Source organism: Gobio gobio (assembly GCF_949357685.1).
Source record: "Gobio gobio genome assembly, chromosome: 25".
Taxonomy (NCBI): Eukaryota; Metazoa; Chordata; class Actinopteri; order Cypriniformes; family Gobionidae; genus Gobio; species Gobio gobio.
Genome location: NC_137121.1, coordinates 13,672,016 through 13,696,408, shown reverse-complemented (window position 1 = coordinate 13,696,408; position 24,393 = coordinate 13,672,016). Strand labels below are relative to the sequence as shown.

General features: G+C 43.5%; 1 protein-coding gene across 21 annotated transcripts in view; it reads right to left on the bottom strand.

The window, feature by feature from the left end:
- Positions 1-24,393, bottom strand: part of akap13 (A-kinase anchoring protein 13) — a 149,017-nt gene that overhangs the window by 80,875 nt on the left and 43,749 nt on the right. For all 21 annotated transcript variants that reach the window (XM_079809941.1, XM_079809948.1, XM_079809949.1 and 18 more), the window contains exons 4-5: positions 20,140-20,448; positions 14,733-14,916 (exon numbers count right to left, since the gene is read on the bottom strand). In XM_079809941.1, coding sequence (XP_079666067.1) covers positions 14,733-14,916; positions 20,140-20,448 — 493 coding nt within the window. The remainder of the gene's footprint in view (positions 1-14,732; positions 14,917-20,139; positions 20,449-24,393) is intronic.

The following is a 24,393-nucleotide window of genomic DNA, read 5'->3' as shown; positions in this document are numbered from 1 at the left end:
GCAGCTTAGCGCACGTGCCAGCAGTTCCTGTGTTATGATTCGACAGCAGCTTAGCGCACGTTGGAAAGGTCACGCCTCTTAACGGAGAGATGTATGCGTTCAATAATCTCTACAGCGTCCCTGGGAAAGCCAAACAAAGGTGATTTGACTCCTGGATGAAAATAACAGCGTCTCGACGACATGGCGATAAACGTACTCGGTTACTTAACGTAACCTCGGTTCCCTGAGATAAGGGAAGGAGTACTGCGTCTTTAAGACGCTATGGGTAGGTTCTCCTACTCTCGAATATACTGAAGTAATTGTAAAATCACGCAGTGCTACTGCCCAGTCAAAACAGTGTCGAGACATCTCGCACGCTATTGGCTGGCCAGTGGGAACTGCATGAACCAATGGCAGAACAGCGTAATCTGAGCGAACCAATGGGCACAAAGCCCGCGAAGCTGAGCGCAAGAGCCCGCGAAAGGGGCATATAAAATACGCTGTAACTGTCAAAAACGTCAGGTTAAATCGACTGAAGCGACGATCACCCGAGTCAGCGCCATAGCACGGCCGTCTACGCAGTACTCCTTCCCTTATCTCAGGGAACCGAGGTTACGTTAAGTAACCGAGTACGTTCCCTTTCGAACGGTCAGTTCGTACTGCGTCTTTAAGACGCTATGGGAGCCTATTTAATCCCGCCGTGCTATGATAAGCGCAGTGACATGTACTCCCTCAAGTTTGAACACTTATTAGAAAGGGCTCAAGACTAGAGTTACTGACACATCATTTATATTAATAATATATATGTACACACGTCTTATACTACTGGGCTCATAGAGGCCGGTAACTATAAGGAATGTGTAAGCATTGAAGCATATGAAGGCCCCAATGCCAACTTATGACGGGGACGGGCTTACAAGGCCGTCTGATATTCATTAGGCCGTCTTAGTATTTTTATACAGCGAAGACTTGTGCCTGCAGTGCAGGGACATCCAGACTGAAGAATCTGGTTAAAGTAGATGGTGAGGACCAACCTGCCGATCTACAAATGTCACCCGTAGAAAACTCCACTAGACCACGCCCAAGAGGAGGCCATGCCTCTGGTGGAGTGAGCTTTGACACCTATGGGGCATTGGAGGCCCATAGTGTCATATGCTAACGCTATCGCGTCCACTAGCCATCTGGCTAGGTTTTGTTTGGTGACCGGAACCTAGTTCGGTCACCAAAACTTACAAAGAGCTGCTCCGACTGTCTAAAGTGGGAGGACCGCTCAATATATGCTCTAAGCGACCTAACAGGGCCGAGCAGGTGTAACTGTCTCTCATCCTCCGAAGTGGGGAGGGCAGAGAGAGTGATTACCTGTGCTTTGAACGGTGTTGAAAGCACTTTAGGTACATAACCATGCCCTGGTTTGAGGATGACTTTGGAATCGCCTGGGCCAATTCTAAACATGACGCGTTCACAGATAACGCTTGAATGTCACTGACACGCTTAACAGATGCCAGTGCTAGTAGCAGGGCAGTTTTCAGCGAAAGTGGCTTTAATTCAGCCGTCTGCAGCGGCTCGAAGGGAGGTCTTTTTAGTGCTCTTAGGACCAATGAAGGTCCCAGGATGGCACCGTAGGAGGGAGAAGGGGGTTAAGCCTCCTGGCTCCTTTTAAGAATTTTATGACCATGGCGTGTCTGCGTACTGATTGGCCAGCTATAGGCGTATGAGATGCGGCGATAGCTGCCGTGTAGACTTTGAGTGTGGATGGAGTGTGTCCTGCATCCAACATCTCTTATAGAAAAACAAGAATTTGTGATATCTCGCATGACACTGGGTTATAGTTCCTGACTGAACACCAGTCAGAGAACACTGACCATTTAAGGGCATAGAGACGTCTAGTAGACGGAGCTCTAGCTTCACTGATGGTGCTCAAGACACTCACTGGGAGGTTCTTGAGCCCCCCTTGAGTTGCCAAACATGTAACGCCCACAATTTTGGGGTGGGGGTGCCGGATTGTCCCGTTCGCCTCAGAAAGGAGATCTTTCCTTAGGGGAACTGGCCATGGGGCTGCTGATAGTAACTGAATCAACTCGGGAAACCTGATGTGGGTTCGCCAGAGTGGAGCTACTAGCAGGACTGTGCTCGCATTCCCTGATCCTTTTTTTTTTAAATCTGGGGAATGAGCGGTACTGGTGGAAAAGCATAAAGTATGCAGCTGGGCCATTTGTGGGCCAGCGCATCCTTATTCTTTGAAAAATAGATTGGGCAATGACAGTTGTCTTCGGAGGCGAAGAGGTCGACCTCTGCCCTCCCAAAAACACTCCATATCATTTGAACCATTTAGGAATGGATGGCCCATTCCCCCGGGGACACGAGGCCCCTGGAGAGCATGTTTGCTCCCTGGTTCAGTCTGCCTGGCACATGCACTGCTTTTAGTGAATGTAATTTGCCTTTTGCCCATAGGAGGAGATGTCTGACCTGTTGGTTGAGCCATCTCGACCTGAGCCCGCCTTGGCGGTTTATGTAGGAGATCACAGTCGTGTTGTCCGTGCGGACTAGAACATGGTGACCTGAGAGACGTGGTAAAAAAGTCTTGAGGGCTAGCACTACTGCCAGCATTTCTAGGCAGTTTATGTGCAACCGTGACTCCGTGCTCGACCATGAGCCGAAGGCCGGTTCGCCCTCGTACAGAGCGCCCCAAACTGAGTTGGAGGTGTCCGTGGTGACCACCATCCGTCTGGAAACTGTTTCCAAGTGACCACGGGGCCAGGGATTTGACACAGCCGCGGCCCACTTTGATCCAAAGCTGGCCTGAATGCCACGCTTGGGAAGGAACCCGTGATTTCAGCCAGTACTGCAGGGGGCGCATGTGCTTCATACCCAGCGGAAGTACTGGAGAAGCTTTTGCCATTAGGCCTAGCATTCTCTGAAATTTTTTAGGGGTGTGTAGGTTCCCATTTTGAATGAACATGCAAGCTGCTGTGTAGTCAGAGCGCGTTCGTCCAATAGCCACGCCCTCATTTGGGCTGAGTCTAAAATCGTTCCCAGGAAGGAGGTTCTCTGCCTGGGAAGCAATAAGCTCTTCGCTGTATTTATTCTGAGACCCAGGCATTCTAGATGGCTGAGTAGCATAGATTTGTGAGATTTTATTTCTTCCTCTGACTGGGCCAGTATGAGCCAGTCGTCGAGGTAGTTCAGAATGCGCATTCCCGCTTATCTTAAGGGGGAGAGAGCTGCATCCATGCACTTCGTGAAAGGACAGGCCAAATGGCAGGACTGTGTACTGATAAGCCTTCCCGTCGAACGCGAATCTCAAAAACGGTCTGTGACGTGGGATAATTTGGATATGAGAGTAAGCATCTTTCTGATCCAATGAGAAAAAAAACCAGTCCATCGGGCAGATTTGCGCGATGATCTGTTTTAATGTCGGCATTCTGAAAAGCCTTTTGATAGAGCCTTGTTCAGGTGTCTGAGATCTAAGATGGGCCTGAGGCCGCCATCTTTTTTTTTTTTTTTTTTTTTTTTAACTCGCCTTTATGGCGGTAGAATGCAGGGGAGCACGCATTAAAGCGGACTCGTAGTTTACATTCATTGCATGAAAAACATTCAGAACAGTATTTTTCTCCCTGACCGGAACAAAAACGGGCCGAGGGGAGAGATGTGACACTGTGCGGACAGCACTTATGTGTAGCGGCACACACCTGTAGTGGGCGCGTGCTCTACATATAGAGCGCTCTCGGCGTGAGCAGTAATCTGTGAGAACAGTGCTTATGTGCAAGGTGCATGTATTTTAGTAAAGTCATTGTTAAAACACAGCGTTGATGTGCAGGCGAGCGTGTTTGACAACAGGCTAGTTGACTGCAATATTTACATCTCCAGTCGCCTGAACCGAGGGGATTGAGAGAATGTAAAGTAAGTCTGTAGTGGTAATCCGGCCACAGCAGGACTTTTGAGTGGTTCTATAGCGCTGAATTAACAGTGCTTATATGCAGGGGTACACCCTATGTAGGGGACACACTGCCTGCAGTCATAACAGAGGAAAGAACTCTTAATTGTTTATTAGGATCACCAATAATACAGCGTTCTGTGTACAGGCGTGCATGTTTTATAACAGGCTCGTTTACTGAGAGAAGTGGTTGAAGGCTTGGCCGCCATTCACTAAATTGAGACTCACTGAGAAACCTGTGAGAGCTGGGCTCGAACCGGCAACCCTTTGTGTGAAGTACACCGTAACAGCAGAGGGCGCGGCTATGACGTAAGTCGCGCTCTTGACGGTGTTTTCAGTGTGTGTGGCGTGCGTGTTTCATAACAGGCTCGTTTACTACACTGTTGAACCTTTCCAGTCGCCTGAATAGGGGACTGAGAGAAGTGGTTGAAGGCTTGGCCGCCATTCACTAAATTGAGACTCACTGAGAAACCTGTGAGAGCTGGGCTCGAACCGGCAACCCTGTGTGAAGTACACCGTAACAGCGGAGGGCGTGGCTATGACGTAAGTCGCGCTCTTGACGGTGTTTTCAGTGTGTGTGGCGTGCGTGTTTCATAACAGGCTCGTTTACTACACTGTTGAACCTCTCCAGTCGCCTGAATAGGGGACTGAGAGAAGTGATAGAGTGAAAAAGACGCAGGGCTTGGCCGCCATTCACGACGCCATTATGCGCTAGACAGCGAGGCAGCAATGACGTAAGTCGCGCTCTAGATAGTGAGCGCGCTGGGAGAGAGAGAGGGGCGCACGCGCTGCCGCTGAGGAAGCGCGAGCTGCAGTGACAACAGCCTGTAGCGTAAGGCGCGCTCTCAATATCTCCAGCAGTCTGAGAGAAAGTAATGCAGGAAACTCCACTCCGGCATTCTCTGTCCGCGGCGCTTCTTAGCGCGGCCCGAGTGAGAGAAGAGGAAGAGCAAGACATTGGTAATAGTGCGGATTCGTCTTCCTCATTGCCGCCGAATGAGACCAAGCCCTCGGCGTCGAGCGGAGGGAGCAGGTCCGATCGAGGGAACGTCACAGGGGAAACGTCTCTCTGAAGTGAAGACGAGTCACGCGGGCACTGGGCCGACGTGAACTCGCTAGCCTCGGTATACTCAGCCCTCTGGCTCCGCCGTTCTTTCCCGCCGAGGCTTCGGGCGGAAAGGGGAACGGGAGAGCGTGAGGGCCGGGGTCGCGCTCTGAAAAGAGCGCTATCCGCGAACGGAGGGAGGAAATAGGCATACCCTCGCAGTGAGAGGGCAGCCGGACCCGGTGAGAGCAGCGTCAGCGTGGGCCTTGCCCAGACAGATCACGCACCCTTCGTGGTTATCCTCCTAGTGCAGGTAAGTACTGCACACAAGTGATATGTTTTTCTCAGTATTGTACAAAAAGGATACACCGTAGTGTTTCACCAAAGAGCGCAGGGGAAAGGCGTGACAGCTCGCGGGATCGCTGGCGATTTGAGCGCGCTGAAATACAGCAGTCCGCTGACTCTCGCAGGACGTCCGGGCTGGTTAGTTCGCTATTCCGCTGCAGGCTCGTCAATTCACGGTGAAGGTGGTGTAGTTCGAGTTTATCAGCGAGGACCGTAGATCGTCGCTGAAGGAGATTAATCTGACGTTTTTGACAGTTACAGCGTATTTTATATGCCCCTTTCGCGGGCTCTTGCGCTCAGCTTCGCGGGCTTTGTGCCCATTGGTTCGCTCAGATTACGCTGTTCTGCCATTGGTTCATGCAGTTCCCACTGGCCAGCCAATAGCGTGCGAGATGTCTCGACACTGTTTTGACTGGGCAGTAGCACTGCGTGATTTTACAATTACTTCAGTATATTCGAGAGTAGGAGAACGTACTCGGTTACTTAACGTAACCTCGGTTCCCTGAGATAAGGGAAGGAGTACTGCGTCTTTAAGACGCTATGGGTAGGTTCTCCTACTCTCGAATATACTGAAGTAATTGTAAAATCACGCAGTGCTACTGCCCAGTCAAAACAGTGTCGAGACATCTCGCACGCTATTGGCTGGCCAGTGGGAACTGCATGAACCAATGGCAGAACAGCGTAATCTGAGCGAACCAATGGGCACAAAGCCCGCGAAGCTGAGCGCAAGAGCCCGCGAAAGGGGCATATAAAATACGCTGTAACTGTCAAAAACGTCAGGTTAAATCGACTGAAGCGACGATCACCCGAGTCAGCGCCATAGCACGGCCGTCTACGCAGTACTCCTTCCCTTATCTCAGGGAACCGAGGTTACGTTAAGTAACCGAGTACGTTCCCTTTCGAACGGTCAGTTCGTACTGCGTCTTTAAGACGCTATGGGAGCCTATTTAATCCCGCCGTGCTATGATAAGCGCAGTGACATGTACTCCCTCAAGTTTGAACACTTATTAGAAAGGGCTCAAGACTAGAGTTACTGACACATCATTTATATTAATAATATATATGTACACACGTCTTATACTACTGGGCTCATAGAGGCCGGTAACTATAAGGAATGTGTAAGCATTGAAGCATATGAAGGCCCCAATGCCAACTTATGACGGGGACGGGCTTACAAGGCCGTCTGATATTCATTAGGCCGTCTTAGTATTTTTATACAGCGAAGACTTGTGCCTGCAGTGCAGGGACATCCAGACTGAAGAATCTGGTTAAAGTAGATGGTGAGGACCAACCTGCCGATCTACAAATGTCACCCGTAGAAAACTCCACTAGACCACGCCCAAGAGGAGGCCATGCCTCTGGTGGAGTGAGCTTTGACACCTATGGGGCATTGGAGGCCCATAGTGTCATATGCTAACGCTATCGCGTCCACTAGCCATCTGGCTAGGTTTTGTTTGGTGACCGGAACCTAGTTCGGTCACCAAAACTTACAAAGAGCTGCTCCGACTGTCTAAAGTGGGAGGACCGCTCAATATATGCTCTAAGCGACCTAACAGGGCCGAGCAGGTGTAACTGTCTCTCATCCTCCGAAGTGGGGAGGGCAGAGAGAGTGATTACCTGTGCTTTGAACGGTGTTGAAAGCACTTTAGGTACATAACCATGCCCTGGTTTGAGGATGACTTTGGAATCGCCTGGGCCAATTCTAAACATGACGCGTTCACAGATAACGCTTGAATGTCACTGACACGCTTAACAGATGCCAGTGCTAGTAGCAGGGCAGTTTTCAGCGAAAGTGGCTTTAATTCAGCCGTCTGCAGCGGCTCGAAGGGAGGTCTTTTTAGTGCTCTTAGGACCAATGAAGGTCCCAGGATGGCACCGTAGGAGGGAGAAGGGGGTTAAGCCTCCTGGCTCCTTTTAAGAATTTTATGACCATGGCGTGTCTGCGTACTGATTGGCCAGCTATAGGCGTATGAGATGCGGCGATAGCTGCCGTGTAGACTTTGAGTGTGGATGGAGTGTGTCCTGCATCCAACATCTCTTATAGAAAAACAAGAATTTGTGATATCTCGCATGACACTGGGTTATAGTTCCTGACTGAACACCAGTCAGAGAACACTGACCATTTAAGGGCATAGAGACGTCTAGTAGACGGAGCTCTAGCTTCACTGATGGTGCTCAAGACACTCACTGGGAGGTTCTTGAGCCCCCCTTGAGTTGCCAAACATGTAACGCCCACAATTTTGGGGTGGGGGTGCCGGATTGTCCCGTTCGCCTCAGAAAGGAGATCTTTCCTTAGGGGAACTGGCCATGGGGCTGCTGATAGTAACTGAATCAACTCGGGAAACCTGATGTGGGTTCGCCAGAGTGGAGCTACTAGCAGGACTGTGCTCGCATTCCCTGATCCTTTTTTTTTTAAATCTGGGGAATGAGCGGTACTGGTGGAAAAGCATAAAGTATGCAGCTGGGCCATTTGTGGGCCAGCGCATCCTTATTCTTTGAAAAATAGATTGGGCAATGACAGTTGTCTTCGGAGGCGAAGAGGTCGACCTCTGCCCTCCCAAAAACACTCCATATCATTTGAACCATTTAGGAATGGATGGCCCATTCCCCCGGGGACACGAGGCCCCTGGAGAGCATGTTTGCTCCCTGGTTCAGTCTGCCTGGCACATGCACTGCTTTTAGTGAATGTAATTTGCCTTTTGCCCATAGGAGGAGATGTCTGACCTGTTGGTTGAGCCATCTCGACCTGAGCCCGCCTTGGCGGTTTATGTAGGAGATCACAGTCGTGTTGTCCGTGCGGACTAGAACATGGTGACCTGAGAGACGTGGTAAAAAAGTCTTGAGGGCTAGCACTACTGCCAGCATTTCTAGGCAGTTTATGTGCAACCGTGACTCCGTGCTCGACCATGAGCCGAAGGCCGGTTCGCCCTCGTACAGAGCGCCCCAAACTGAGTTGGAGGTGTCCGTGGTGACCACCATCCGTCTGGAAACTGTTTCCAAGTGACCACGGGGCCAGGGATTTGACACAGCCGCGGCCCACTTTGATCCAAAGCTGGCCTGAATGCCACGCTTGGGAAGGAACCCGTGATTTCAGCCAGTACTGCAGGGGGCGCATGTGCTTCATACCCAGCGGAAGTACTGGAGAAGCTTTTGCCATTAGGCCTAGCATTCTCTGAAATTTTTTAGGGGTGTGTAGGTTCCCATTTTGAATGAACATGCAAGCTGCTGTGTAGTCAGAGCGCGTTCGTCCAATAGCCACGCCCTCATTTGGGCTGAGTCTAAAATCGTTCCCAGGAAGGAGGTTCTCTGCCTGGGAAGCAATAAGCTCTTGGCTGTATTTATTCTGAGACCCAGGCATTCTAGATGGCTGAGTAGCATAGATTTGTGAGATTTTATTTCTTCCTCTGACTGGGCCAGTATGAGCCAGTCGTCGAGGTAGTTCAGAATGCGCATTCCCGCTTATCTTAAGGGGGAGAGAGCTGCATCCATGCACTTCGTGAAAGGACAGGCCAAATGGCAGGACTGTGTACTGATAAGCCTTCCCGTCGAACGCGAATCTCAAAAACGGTCTGTGACGTGGGATAATTTGGATATGAGAGTAAGCATCTTTCTGATCCAATGAGAAAAAAAACCAGTCCATCGGGCAGATTTGCGCGATGATCTGTTTTAATGTCGGCATTCTGAAAAGCCTTTTGATAGAGCCTTGTTCAGGTGTCTGAGATCTAAGATGGGCCTGAGGCCGCCATCTTTTTTTTTTTTTTTTTTTTTTTTTTAACTCGCCTTTATGGCGGTAGAATGCAGGGGAGCACGCATTAAAGCGGACTCGTAGTTTACATTCATTGCATGAAAAACATTCAGAACAGTATTTTTCTCCCTGACCGGAACAAAAACGGGCCGAGGGGAGAGATGTGACACTGTGCGGACAGCACTTATGTGTAGCGGCACACACCTGTAGTGGGCGCGTGCTCTACATATAGAGCGCTCTCGGCGTGAGCAGTAATCTGTGAGAACAGTGCTTATGTGCAAGGTGCATGTATTTTAGTAAAGTCATTGTTAAAACACAGCGTTGATGTGCAGGCGAGCGTGTTTGACAACAGGCTAGTTGACTGCAATATTTACATCTCCAGTCGCCTGAACCGAGGGGATTGAGAGAATGTAAAGTAAGTCTGTAGTGGTAATCCGGCCACAGCAGGACTTTTGAGTGGTTCTATAGCGCTGAATTAACAGTGCTTATATGCAGGGGTACACCCTATGTAGGGGACACACTGCCTGCAGTCATAACAGAGGAAAGAACTCTTAATTGTTTATTAGGATCACCAATAATACAGCGTTCTGTGTACAGGCGTGCATGTTTTATAACAGGCTCGTTTACTGAGAGAAGTGGTTGAAGGCTTGGCCGCCATTCACTAAATTGAGACTCACTGAGAAACCTGTGAGAGCTGGGCTCGAACCGGCAACCCTTTGTGTGAAGTACACCGTAACAGCAGAGGGCGCGGCTATGACGTAAGTCGCGCTCTTGACGGTGTTTTCAGTGTGTGTGGCGTGCGTGTTTCATAACAGGCTCGTTTACTACACTGTTGAACCTTTCCAGTCGCCTGAATAGGGGACTGAGAGAAGTGGTTGAAGGCTTGGCCGCCATTCACTAAATTGAGACTCACTGAGAAACCTGTGAGAGCTGGGCTCGAACCGGCAACCCTGTGTGAAGTACACCGTAACAGCGGAGGGCGTGGCTATGACGTAAGTCGCGCTCTTGACGGTGTTTTCAGTGTGTGTGGCGTGCGTGTTTCATAACAGGCTCGTTTACTACACTGTTGAACCTCTCCAGTCGCCTGAATAGGGGACTGAGAGAAGTGATAGAGTGAAAAAGACGCAGGGCTTGGCCGCCATTCACGACGCCATTATGCGCTAGACAGCGAGGCAGCAATGACGTAAGTCGCGCTCTAGATAGTGAGCGCGCTGGGAGAGAGAGAGGGGCGCACGCGCTGCCGCTGAGGAAGCGCGAGCTGCAGTGACAACAGCCTGTAGCGTAAGGCGCGCTCTCAATATCTCCAGCAGTCTGAGAGAAAGTAATGCAGGAAACTCCACTCCGGCATTCTCTGTCCGCGGCGCTTCTTAGCGCGGCCCGAGTGAGAGAAGAGGAAGAGCAAGACATTGGTAATAGTGCGGATTCGTCTTCCTCATTGCCGCCGAATGAGACCAAGCCCTCGGCGTCGAGCGGAGGGAGCAGGTCCGATCGAGGGAACGTCACAGGGGAAACGTCTCTCTGAAGTGAAGACGAGTCACGCGGGCACTGGGCCGACGTGAACTCGCTAGCCTCGGTATACTCAGCCCTCTGGCTCCGCCGTTCTTTCCCGCCGAGGCTTCGGGCGGAAAGGGGAACGGGAGAGCGTGAGGGCCGGGGTCGCGCTCTGAAAAGAGCGCTATCCGCGAACGGAGGGAGGAAATAGGCATACCCTCGCAGTGAGAGGGCAGCCGGACCCGGTGAGAGCAGCGTCAGCGTGGGCCTTGCCCAGACAGATCACGCACCCTTCGTGGTTATCCTCCTAGTGCAGGTAAGTACTGCACACAAGTGATATGTTTTTCTCAGTATTGTACAAAAAGGATACACCGTAGTGTTTCACCAAAGAGCGCAGGGGAAAGGCGTGACAGCTCGCGGGATCGCTGGCGATTTGAGCGCGCTGAAATACAGCAGTCCGCTGACTCTCGCAGGACGTCCGGGCTGGTTAGTTCGCTATTCCGCTGCAGGCTCGTCAATTCACGGTGAAGGTGGTGTAGTTCGAGTTTATCAGCGAGGACCGTAGATCGTCGCTGAAGGAGATTAATCTGACGTTTTTGACAGTTACAGCGTATTTTATATGCCCCTTTCGCGGGCTCTTGCGCTCAGCTTCGCGGGCTTTGTGCCCATTGGTTCGCTCAGATTACGCTGTTCTGCCATTGGTTCATGCAGTTCCCACTGGCCAGCCAATAGCGTGCGAGATGTCTCGACACTGTTTTGACTGGGCAGTAGCACTGCGTGATTTTACAATTACTTCAGTATATTCGAGAGTAGGAGAACCTACCCATAGCGTCTTAAAGACGCAGTACGAACTGACCGTTCGAAAGGGAACCTACCCATAGCGTCTTAAAGACGCAGTACGAACTGACCGTTCGAAAGGGAACACACTCAACGCAACAGTTCCTTTTCTCCACGCGACACGTCCGCTTCTCCACGTGGGACAGCAACAAGACCGCGCCCCCTTTTTCGCGTTTCTTTGTGGGCGGAGGTTAGTCTGTTCTACTGCTCTACTGACGTAATTAAAGAAGGAAGTACCAGGATGTAGTCCAAGCCAGCCGTTCGCTGTAGGCTTTGAAAGGGAACTTCTGTTAAATAAAATATCTCGCTTGGCATTGAACTTTGAGCTTTATAATTTTACAGGTATTATTTATGCTCTAACAGCAACATTACACACTAACTAAAGTTTGAACAATGGGATCATGCGGAATGGGACCTTTAACCAAGTGCTCCGCTTCCTCTCCCGTCACCGAAGAAGTGCCTTCGGCCATTTCTGCGCAGTTACAAGTAGGGTTGTGCCGATGGATGGCTGACCGACATCACGATGGAGCGCAACCATCGTGATGTCACGCCCCCGTTGCGAGTCTGTTGTGAGTGCCGACACACACAAATCCTCTTCTAGTATTAGTTAAACTAAAAACTTAGCAGGGATTGCTCTGTAAATTAAATTGAGAATGTAACTAATGCATATATGCAATTTTAAATACTGTAGTCTATGCCAGATATATATATATAGCCTACATTTTGAAATCATTTGAGGCTGAAACATCCATAATGCCTGTTTATTTAAGCACTTCCGTCAGTGAAACAACACAGCCTATAAAACATTTAAACGATTTTCAGTAAATAATGGTAACCTCAAGAATATAAGAGAATTAAATATTAGTTAGAAAAATATTTGATTCATACTATTTCCCCGCAAAGATGCGTCATATAGGCCTACCGCTCTGCGTTTTGAGAGGAATGGGACACAAGCTGGATAGACACTTTTTCGAATATCTTCATCTTCATATGTTCTACTGATGTTGCAAAGCAACACTTGTTGTAAAAGGTCTGAAGAGCGGATTTTATCTTCCACGGGGTCAAGACATTTAGGCAATCTTTGATTATTCACTGCCAGAGAAAACGAAACTAAAATCACCGGCGCGCGCGCGCGCGCGCGTGTGTGTGTGTGTGTGAAATGCGCTATTCAAATAAACCAAACTTGACGCGCCTTACCAAGTTTAATAACAAACTGTGTTAAATAAAATTTGAAGTAATAAGGTATTCGTCCTACAGTGTTTTTTATACTTTACCACAGTAAAGGATGTGAATAGTTATAATAGACTTAATTATAAGCAAACGAAAGGAAGAAACGTTTATAATCCCCTGTTAACATGGGTGCGACGCGAGTGAAGATTTGGGAAAAGAAACTAGATGTCCATGTCCATTGGGATAAAATGGACTAGGCCTATTGTTAAAATTCACGGAAAGTCGAGTGATCCAGATCCAGATCGCAAAACAGAATGAAAAAGTGCTCTCTGACCATTATATCCTTTCTAGGCTAAGCTTTGTGCTTCACTCCTGTGGTAATATTCACGTCAAACAGCATTCACATACAAAACACTGGGTTAGTAAAATAACGAAGTAATTTTTTAAAAGTAGAAAATAGAATTTATGTAAAGAGTTATATTAAAATAAAAAGAGCTCAACTCTTAAGTGGAAGGAACCTATGTTTCCCCCTCACGTGCAAACTAGCGGATGAATCATTATTTGGGTTAGTAAAAATAACGAAATTATAGTTTTAAGAGAATAGTAGCTATTTATGTAAAGATAGTATATTATCTACCTATTTACCTATTATCTACCTATCCTAGTTACAAGCTTTTTCTATTGGCACAATTCGAGGTAACTTACACGACACGTTGTGTGTTAGCTGCTTTGCTGCTGACAGAAAGCCGCCTGCCACGCCCGGTGCATCGCATCATACAACCTTGTTTCCATTGCCATTTCTAATTGGCCAGCAAGCCACGAACGCGAGATTCGACCATTTTGATTGGCTAATAGGTTTGTCACTCAAATGTCAGAGGCGGGGGAAAAAACCTCCGACTCCTGAGGTTAGGTTATTGTGGGAGTTAAAACCTCAATATCGATGCGATAAAGGTTAATCGTGCAGCCCTACTGTACAGAAACACAGGTTTGCTAGTCATAGTCTGCGAAGAGCACTGGCTGAGGGAAGCTGATAAAAGTAAACGTCTCTGTTACACACAGACACAGTTTATGCCACTTTTCAGAGTAAATCCACAGACAGGATCTTGTTGGTTTGAAACCGGTTTCTGTTGTAGATTGCATGGGCTTGCTTTAAAAAGATTGAGAAAGCTTATGTGGCTCTGACTGTTTACAAAGAGCTCAGAGCCACATGGCCTGTCCTTGTGCTTTGCTCTTATCTCCCCCACATTCAACATCCTCCTTTCTTCAGAACACAACACCAAATCTTACTTCATTTTCAAGATAAAGTCACTGCTTTAATAATATAAATCTATTACGACTCCATCTAACATTGCTCATTTTGTCTGTATGAGAAAAAAAAACAGCCCAATGGATCTGTTTGTCTGACCAATGGAAGACAGGGAGAATGTTTGGGATTTGATTGGAAAAACAAGCTTCACCTTTACGATAATATTTTGTGTTTGAGAGAGACAAATACGATAAAGCTGTATTTGTTTAGTAGGGCATTTCAAAGGTCACAACATCTACTTTAAACTATTTTCTGTTTGATCAACTCTTCTGCTTGCATTTAACAGCTATATAAATAAATAAATTATAAATAAATGTATATTTGTGTGTGGTGTGTGTGTGTGTGTGTGTGTGTGTGTGTGTGTGTGTGTGTGTGTGTGTGTGTGTGTGTGTGTGTGTGTGTGTGTGTGTGTGTGTGTGTGTGTGTGTGTGTGTTTATTTATATATATTTTTTTTCATTATTAAATAATATATATGATTGGAAATTATTATAAAAAAATTTATATAGATTTTTCAAACTGTACAATATTTTATCTGGTAGAATAATACATTTGAAATAAAATAAATCCCCTGTATTTACAAGCTAGAAAATTCATGTAAATGAATTTGTAATTAAAAATGTTAACCATGAAGAACATTTAGTTATTGGGATTATGAATTTAATTAGTTGAATTATTTAATAATTCGATTGCATTGCCATTTCTGTAAACGATAGATTTGAAAATGAGCAGATCTGTTATTATAGCAGCAAATCAGGAATATCTAGGGAAGCCTTCAAATATTGTCGTTGACAATGGAGGGGGGCCTTGGAGTCGAAATGGTTACTAAAATATAACTAGCTCAAAATACTTGTTAAGGATACACATTTCTTGCAGACTTACTCTGTCAGCAGTTTCTGGAGCTGCGAGTGGCCTTTCTTCTGTGCGACCCTGGCCGGCGTACGACCCTGTTTGTTGGGAAGTCGGAGAGCCTCTCTTCCTCCAGGTTGTTGGAGGAGAAAGAGTGCTACCTTGCGTAGTCCACGCTTCGCAGCAAAGTGCAAAAGTGTGTCTTGTGGTCCAGGTTCTACAGGGGAAGAAAACAGTCCAGTTAAGGTTGCGATCTCAACTCAATCTCCTTACTTGTCCTTTAAACAACACACTATTATCTAATGCATATTTCTGATAATGCTGCTTCAGGAAAACGCCACACTCACTGCTTCATGGGGGCCTCGAAGCTATAAGCCCCACCCCCTGCAACTTCAGAACCAATGAGAGCCGGCAAAGCCCTCGAACAAGACCCACCCCCACAATTCCCTCGACCTCTGTCAACAGAATCTCCTGACAAACTTGTGCAAACATCATTTTAATAGATCATTTACAATGAGGACAGAAAATCAGCCAGAGAAGGGTCATGAGTGAAAGAAGTGATCGTATTTGAAGGCGTTTATCATAAAGACAGATTACAGAGTGCCGTTTTAAAAAGTTCAGGAAGCTTGAATGAGGCTCTCTGTGAAAGCAACAGAGACAGAGGAAGGATTGTTCTTGCTGGTTAATGAGAGGCTGAGAATGAGACTGCCCTCGTTTAATCGGCCCACTGAGGATCCAACAACTAATTTGAAGCCCCGAGCATGAAAAAAAAAGAAGAAGCTGTGGTGAAGTGTAATATGGCACTGGAAAGAACAGCAGATCAGGATCACTACACAGTCAGATTGGAGACACAAGAGTGGACATGGCATTATATTGAAAATACTGGTGTCAAGTGACTTGTATCCCAGTGCTACGTTAATATTGTCGCCCGCAAGCCTCAAAACATTGGTGTTACCATAGTGTTTTTTTAACGGTAGTATCGTAACCATACACAGGGTATATCTGCATGCTTTTGCAAATGAAAATGAAATGCAATAGGAGAAGTTTAACTTCCCCGTCTCAAAGAGTTTTGTCATTATTAACTCACCTAATGTCATTCCAGACCTTTATGAATTATATTTCTCATGTCAATCATACACAGTGGAAAGGCTCTTTATTAATAAAAGTTTTGTACTTCATTTATTTAGGGTTTATTTTGAGAATCAGGAAATGATGCAAGTCTTTATTAATAAAAATGAACTCTGTGATATGGCACTGTGATTTCCACAAATTAACAAAAATTTTAATAAATAAATAAACAAAAAACATAAATAAATAAATAAATCGTATGTTCCTTGGTATTACATAAACGGTGACAGTTTTTGTGCTTAATTTATTTAGGGTTTATTTTGATCAGGAAATGATGCAAGTCTTTATTAAAAATAAAAAAAGTGATGTGTCATTGTGATTTTCACAAATTAACAAATAAACAAAAACATACATAATTACAAACAAAAATAATTAAATAAATAAATCATATGTTCCTTGGCATTAAATAAACGTTGACAGAGTTTTTGTGCATAATGTATTTAGGGTTTATTTTTTTGATCAGGAAATTATGCAAGTCTTTATTAATACAAATAAAAAATATTTTTCTTTGTGATTTTCGCAAATTAACAAATAAACAAAAACGTAAATAAATAAACAATTAAATAAATCGTATGTACCTTGGCATTAAATAAATGCTGACAGACGTTTGCAAACGTTGCAAATTAACAAATAAATAAAAACAATCAATGATTAAAAACAAATAAATAAATCTTATGTTTCTTAATATTAAATAAACTGAGTTTTTGAGATTAATTTATGTAGGGTTTATTTTGATGAGGAAATTATGCAAGTCTTTATTAATAAAAAATAAATAAAAAATATTTGTCTTTGTGATGTGCAAATTAACAAATAAATAAAAACAATCAATGGTTAAAAACATAAATAAATAAATCTTATGTTTCTTAATATTAAATAAACAGTGAGTTTTTTAGCTTAATTTATGTAGGGTTTATTTTGAGAATCAGGAAATGATGCAAGTCGGATTACAACTTGCATTGCTAGCATGAGCACTGTGGCTCACTGTACACCGCTAGGTGCTAACTAAAAATATTTATACCACCCAACCAAAATTCTGTCATCACTTATGCACCATCATGTCATTCCAAACCTGTTTGCATTTATTTCTTCTGCGGAACCCCAAAGATGATATTTTGCAAAATGCATCCGTTTTTTTTTTTTTTTTTGTCCATACAATGAAAGTCAATGGAGTCCAATGTTGTTTCGGTTAGCCCTGACTTTCAAAGTACAGAGATAAAACATTTTAATCTTGAATATCTTCTTTTGTGTTCCACAGAAGAAAGAACGTCATGCTGGTTTGGAACAACATGAATAATGCCAACGAATTGAGTGAACTATCCCTTTAAGTCTCATTTTCCATAAATACCATCTAATACGTGCCATGATGCAACGTGTCTGAATACCAGCAAATTCCCAGTTGCTTTCTTACACAGTGGAAACAGTCTTTATTAGCTTACTGGATACTTAATTTCACTTATGGAAGACTGCTGGCAGTAGGCTACATGCCCACTGATGCACTGGGCATGATGCCCGTGGGTAGCTCTGGTTTCAGGGCCGGTCCAGGTGCCCAGCGCCAGCTGCAACAAATGCCAGAGCTTGGGGAGTCATTACACAGCTCGCCGTCTCCCTCAACAGACAGGTCAACTTTAGGAATTTGTTTTTTCTGAAAAATTCATTCATTTAATATGACAATGGCCATCGAGGAAAAACAAGATCTAAAGGAAACACTAAAACTAACGTCCACAGCATGTGCTCAGGTACCAGATAAAACCCACTATTGTCTTCTCCCTTTTTTGCTCAGTGAGCGAAACGTTGCATGAATTGGTAACAGAGCTCTCAAATATTTCCCTGAATGAGTTATTTAAGATCAAGGCTGTTTATAAGAGATAAGCCTGTGCTTTTTATGACATAACAAAGCCTGTTTAGCCTTTGTTGGCCCTTATCTCCTGCTGCCTACTGTCCAGGTCTCACCACGCCCACGCCAACACCTCCTGCATGGAACCAGACTCTGCCCAATTTAGAGGACAAGCTTGAGTCACATGAGAGCTGGGAATCTGCTGTCGCGTCAGCTGCCCTGATGAATGATTCCTCGCTGTGCAATTGTTTGGATCCACAGATCGGCCGAATTCACACACTCATTCAAGCACACTTAATATACACAGGCTCATATTTCTGCACAGTGGATAACCGCTATGGAGGAATATGTGGCCATGCACAAAAACTTACACTATGATCAGACAGGGAACAGGGGCTCCCTAAGAAGTTTGGTCAAAACAGCTGTGCTGCTTAATATTTTTGTGGAAACTGTGATACTATTTTTTTTAATAAATATTTAATAAAAAAGCTGCTGTCCGTAACTTTTTTTTGTGTTCAAGATTTACAAAAAAATATATAATGAGAATGTACAACATTAATCCATTTTCCAAACTGTGTTTTTGTCTTACCCTGAATCATTATGGTACGCTTATAATAGGTGTTTATATTGGGACTATTTCAGACCGGACTGGTAGGAACCGCTGCGGAGGAGCACAGTCCCTGCGTGACTTGCCATAGAAATAAACAGAGAGAAGTAGCTCCAGCTGCAAAGTTCTTCCACAAGACGCATGCAGTTCTGTTTATTAACCACTAGAGCGCAAAAAGTTACGGACTGCAGCTTTAATGTTTTAATTAAAGCCTTTGCTTAATTATTTTAATGGATCCCTGCTGAATAAAAGTATTACATTCTTAACCAAAACAAAATAAATAAATAAATCCTACCAATCTCTAACATTTGAACGTAGCGTATAAAAAGATGGGCTATAATCAGAGACTGTGATTTGATTTTATGTCAGTGAAAACATGGGCCAGTTCTTTGAGAGGTTTGCAGATCCCCTGGCCGAATACCATTCACAAATCTATGGGTATCCGAGAGCAGGAAGAACACAGGAAACTCATTTAACAAGAACTTTTCTGCCAAATCCACATGAAACACAAATCTAAGTCAGTGACAACCAGAGTTCCTGCCATTTATCACATGCATCTTCTGTCAGCCCCGAAATGAGTCCACAGCCTGACTTAATAGGCTGTGTAAATGCTCCGTGCCAAAAAGAGCACTTTATTAGGGTGGGAATGTTTGCTTTTTGATTATCTAACATGGCGTTCCTGACTTGATATGAGTACAAGTAGGAGGAAAATAAGGCTAGAATGGACTAACATTCTGAACCAACCCACAACTTAAAAAGAAATAATAAATAAAACAGTCTGTACTGAAGGCCTTCCCTGAAGGCACAGTGCCCAAGGTCTAAGCATTGTAACTTCACTATACAGATGTTAACAACATGTGATGCAATAATGTAAATTATGTAAAAGATTCTAGCTGCCTCCTTGCTGGGAAAAAAGTATTTTCCAAGCTCTCACTGGTTGCGAAAGCAGTTCAAGTCACAAGCAGTCATTTACAAGACACCTTCAAAGAGGTCAAAAATGACTACAATTTGCCAAATTCTAAGGGTGCATTCCAATCAGCTCTCTAGGCTGTAAATCTGTATATCATATATACAAATTAAGGACCCTGACTTTTAACACATTGGAGCACCAATGACCATTTCCGATGACACAACAACATCTTGATATTTTTCTGACATTATTTTTATTTGTAATGCTATTTAAAGTGCATTATGATATATACTTTGATTGTTACATATTCCTTCAACATTTCAGCTGTAAATAAATTTTAAATGTATATTTAATTAAAAATATATATTTTTAATATAATTAAAAAAATGGTTTATTTTGTTATTATATCATTATAATATAATTAAATAACAGCCTTTTTACATCCATGTCATGATGTGTATTGAGATGACTCACATGATTTATCCTTCGTGTTTCAGAAGGGAAAATAGTGAGTATTGATGCTCCCTGGTTTTCACTATGCATTGTGGGACATTTTAGGGAGCGAATGTATCAGTGCACTGGAAGGATTTTGCAATTGCCCTTCAAATGGCTGATTCCCTGATCATTGACATAACTACTGAACTAGGGAGCTGATTGAGACATACCTTAAGGCAACATTCATCCTCTCCTCTGCAGAAAAGACAAGCTTGGTGAGAAAATTAAACCGAGATTGCGAAAGAGTTGAGAAAATAGTAGATTTTAAATAAACGTGTATTGCACTCAATGCCAAAAAGCACCAATATGATATGCAACATGCCAGTGCCGATCTCTATTGGAATTGTGAGTCAAGTCTTCCGTGCCAAATATGTGCTGCTACCTACGTAGAACATACCAAAACAATGACCAATAGTGGTTTCATGACAGTTAGGACGCTGCCTACAGCTCTCTAGGTTTTACTCACCGATTTCCAAGCCTGTGCAAGTGCCCGTGTCCAAGTCTGTTCCCAGCACGCTCCAGCCGACTGGTAGAGGCAGATGTCTAAGAGCAAGAGCCAGAGTATCATCCAACCTCTCACACTCCTTCAGGGGGATCTGACACTCGTCCAGAAGTAACGCTCCCTCAGTCTTCCCAGCCGCGTTCACCAGGAACTGGGCCATGTCCAGGGCGAGGTCCTGCACGAACTGGAAGTGTTCCTCAGCCACAGGGTCCACTGAGCCCCCAGGTCTGGCCTGGCACAGCGTGACCCGCACAGTTTCGCTGCGATCATGAGCTATTATGAGACAAAAAGACAACCATTGGACACAGAGATATTATACTGATTAAACTTAATTTGAAGACCGACAGACAGAACGATAAATAGACAGAACTATAGCCAGATAGATAGACAGATCTAACGATAGATAGAAAGAACGATATATAGAAAGATAAAACGATAGATAGATACAACGATAGATCGAACGATATATAAATAGACAGACAGAAAGAACGATAAATAGACAGACAGATCTAACGATAGACAGAACGATAGATCGATAGAACGAACGATAGATAGACAGACAGACAGAACAATATACAGAATGATGGATCAATAGAACAATAGAATAATAGAAGATCTCTATTTAACAATAGATCGAACAAACAATAGATAGAACGATATAGATCGAACAAACAATAGATAGATCGAGCGAAAGGTAAGACTGAACGATAAATAGACAGATAGAACGATAAATAGACAGACAGATGGAAGGATAGAACATTAGACAGATCGAATTAATGAATGATTGATAGATAGAACGCTAGACATATAGAACGATATAGCAATAGATAGAATGATAGATAGAACGCTAGACATATAGAACGATATAACAATAGATAGAACGCTAGACATATAGAACAATATAACAATAGATAGAATGATAGATAGAACGATAGAATGATAGATAGAACGATAGAAAGAATGATAGAAAGAACGATAGAAAGAATGATCAATAGATAGAACGATAGATAGATAGAACGATAGATAGATCTTTATTTAACGAAAGACAGACAGACAGATAGACAGATGGATGGATGGATGGATGGACGGATATGTTCCTTGAGAATTAGTGAACAATGCAAGCCGGATTTGAACTTGTGTTGCTGGAACGATCACTATTACTCAATGTGCACTGCTAGGCTGTGACATACTTTTCAAAAATATGAAAATTTTAATTCCAGCTAAAATATTCCTGGTGCAGTTTACAGAATATGAAAAATATTTATACCACCCACTAACATCTCCACGACTTTGTCAACAATAAATCAATTATGACTAAACTAGCTCCTGACAAAATTCTAACCGCTATTTACCTTCTATCAAACAGGGAGGTCTCCTGTAAATCATCTTCTGACTGATTAAAAAAAAAAAAAAGATCTTGCTTAATATTTTGGCAGCCACACATCAACACACGAAAAGGAGACTAAGTGCCTAAGGTTGAGCGGAGGGATGGATATAATTACTGAGAAATGTTCCTGCATTAACACTACTCATTTCCATTTCCAAGAGGGAAACAGCCAGAGTCAGAGGTGACATACTATAAAAGCAACATTCATAAACAAGTAAATCTTCACTACGAGGGCTGCCAGGAGGCCTGTCTTGTTTCACGACAGTTATGAGATGTCATTGTAACACACATCGCAAGGACAGTGTTTATGTGCGAGCGCCATTTCTGTCACTGCACACAAAAAAAAACCTCGTTCACACTCACCAGCACCACATTTGTTTGACCAAAACATCTCAGTGGGACATCCATCTGGGTTCAAAGCATTTGAGCCATTTATGCCGATAAAGACCTCTTAGCAGCCAAATGTTTGGAATCGACCAAAAGTATGGACCTCCAGCAGAGAGACAGAGGGTTGAGAGTGTATCCTGGCAGACCAACTGCAGCGCACCTGAGGCGGACGGTAGTAGGGCCATTCTTCATGCACTCTTAATGCATTGCTGAAAAGCTTTCGAGTGCCCAGACAGAGTAGTGATTACAAAACTGGTGCCAAACATCTGCGCTGGATTCCATGACACTATATCTGCTGCGACCCTCTGTGGATCTGCTTGGGAGCCGCGGTTGAAATGTATTCCTTTTTGACTTCGCCAAATTACATATGGAGGGCTATTGTGTTTTGATTCCTTTTAATAACGAGATACGATCGCAATGCTACCATTGATAGCATTCAATAACGTTAAGACAAATCTTCAGTTAATTACAATAAAGCGGTTGTTGTGGGTGGTTGCTTGGAAGACGCTTACTGGGTCCTACATATGATCAACGTCCCTACTTTCTTATTTTTCATACTTTCATACTCAAAAAATTACATATACTGTACATACACTGCCGTTCAAAAGTTTTTGATTGGTACGATTTTTTATGTTTTTTAAAAGAAGTCACAGAGGCTGTATATTTTATTAAAAATTAAAAAAAAGTAATATTTTGATTTATAATGAAAATGTAAAATAACTTTTCTATTTGAATATATTTTAAAATGTAATTTATTTCTGTGATGCAAAGCTGAATTTTCAGCATCAGTCTTCAGTGTCACATGATCCTTCAGAAATCGTTCTAATATGATGATTTGCTGCTCAAGAAACATTTATGATTATTATCAATGTTGAAAACAGCTGTTTTTTAGGATTATTTGATGAATAGAAAGTTCAAAAGAACAGGATTTATCTGAAATAGAAAGCTTTTGCAACATTGTACTATAGTTTTCAAAAGTTTTGGGTCAGTAAGATTCTTTTTTTTTATTAATACATTTATTCAGCAAGTATTTATTCAAAAGTGACAGTAAAGACATTCATAATGTTACAAAAGATTCTATTTCAAATAAATGCGGTTCTTTCCATTTTCAACATTGATAATAATCATAAATGTTTCTTGAGCAGCAAATCATCATATTAGAATGATTTCTGAACCATCATGTGACACTGAAGACTGGAGTAATGATACTGAAAATTCAGCTTTGTATCAAATAAATAAATTACATTTTAAAATATATTCAAATAGAAAACAGTTATTTTACATTTTAATAATATTTTAATAATATTTTACAATATTACTGTTTTTTGTGGTATTTTTAATAAAATAAAATAAAGCCTTGGTGAAACATTACAAATCTTATCGGTCAAAAACTTTTGAACAGCAGTGTATATACACATACAGTTGCAAGAAAAAGTATGTGAACCCCTTGCAGAATCTGGGAAAACATTAATAATTTTAACAAAATAAGAGAGATCAAACAAAATGCATGTTATTTTTTATTTTTTACTGTCCTGAATAAGATATTTTACATAAAAAATGATTTTCATATAGTCTACAAGACAAAAGAAATGTGCAGAATTTATTAAAATGACCCTGTTTAAAAGTTTATGAACCATTGATTCTTAATACTGTGTGTCTTTACCTGGATGATCTGTTTTTTAGTTTTGTGATGGTTGTTCTTGAGTCTCTTGTTTATCCTGAGCAGTTAAACTGCCCAATGTTCTTCAGAAAAATCCTCCAGGTCCCGAAAATACTTCCGTTTTCCAGCATCTTTTGCATATTTGAACCCTCTCCAGCAGGGACTGTCTGATTTTGAGATCCATCTTTTCACACTGAGGAGTCGTGAGGACAATTGATGGACTCAAACACAGCTATTAAAAAAGGTTCAAACATTCACTCCAGAAGGAAACACGATGCATTAAGAGCCGGGGGTGAAACCTTTTTGAATTTGAAGATCAAGGTAAATTGTACTTAATTTTTCTTCCGGGAAACATGCAAGTATCTTCTGTTGCTTCTGAAGGACAGTACTAAATGAAGAAAAATTGATATATAAAGGTCCCATGGCATGGCATTTTTCTATTATTTTATAATGTTTCCTGAGGTGTACTTATATTGTTAGTATGATTTTTACATCATAAAATGTCATAATTTAGAAATAAAAGGCTTTTTTTTCTATACTGCTGTTTGCCCTGTGGCTGAATGCCCTGTTTCAAGAGGCGTGTCTGCTGAGACTTCAGTAAAAACGCCCACTGTTGTGATTGGCTGACATCTTTGCATTTGAAATGAGCGGAGGGGGCGTGGTTTAACGAGGTCTACGAGGCACGAGCAGGCACGAGCTGCTGCCAGAGAGACGGATGGACCGGAGTTCACTTCACATCAGTTCTGTCAGTCTCAGTTCAGTGCTGTTGTAGTTACAGCATATA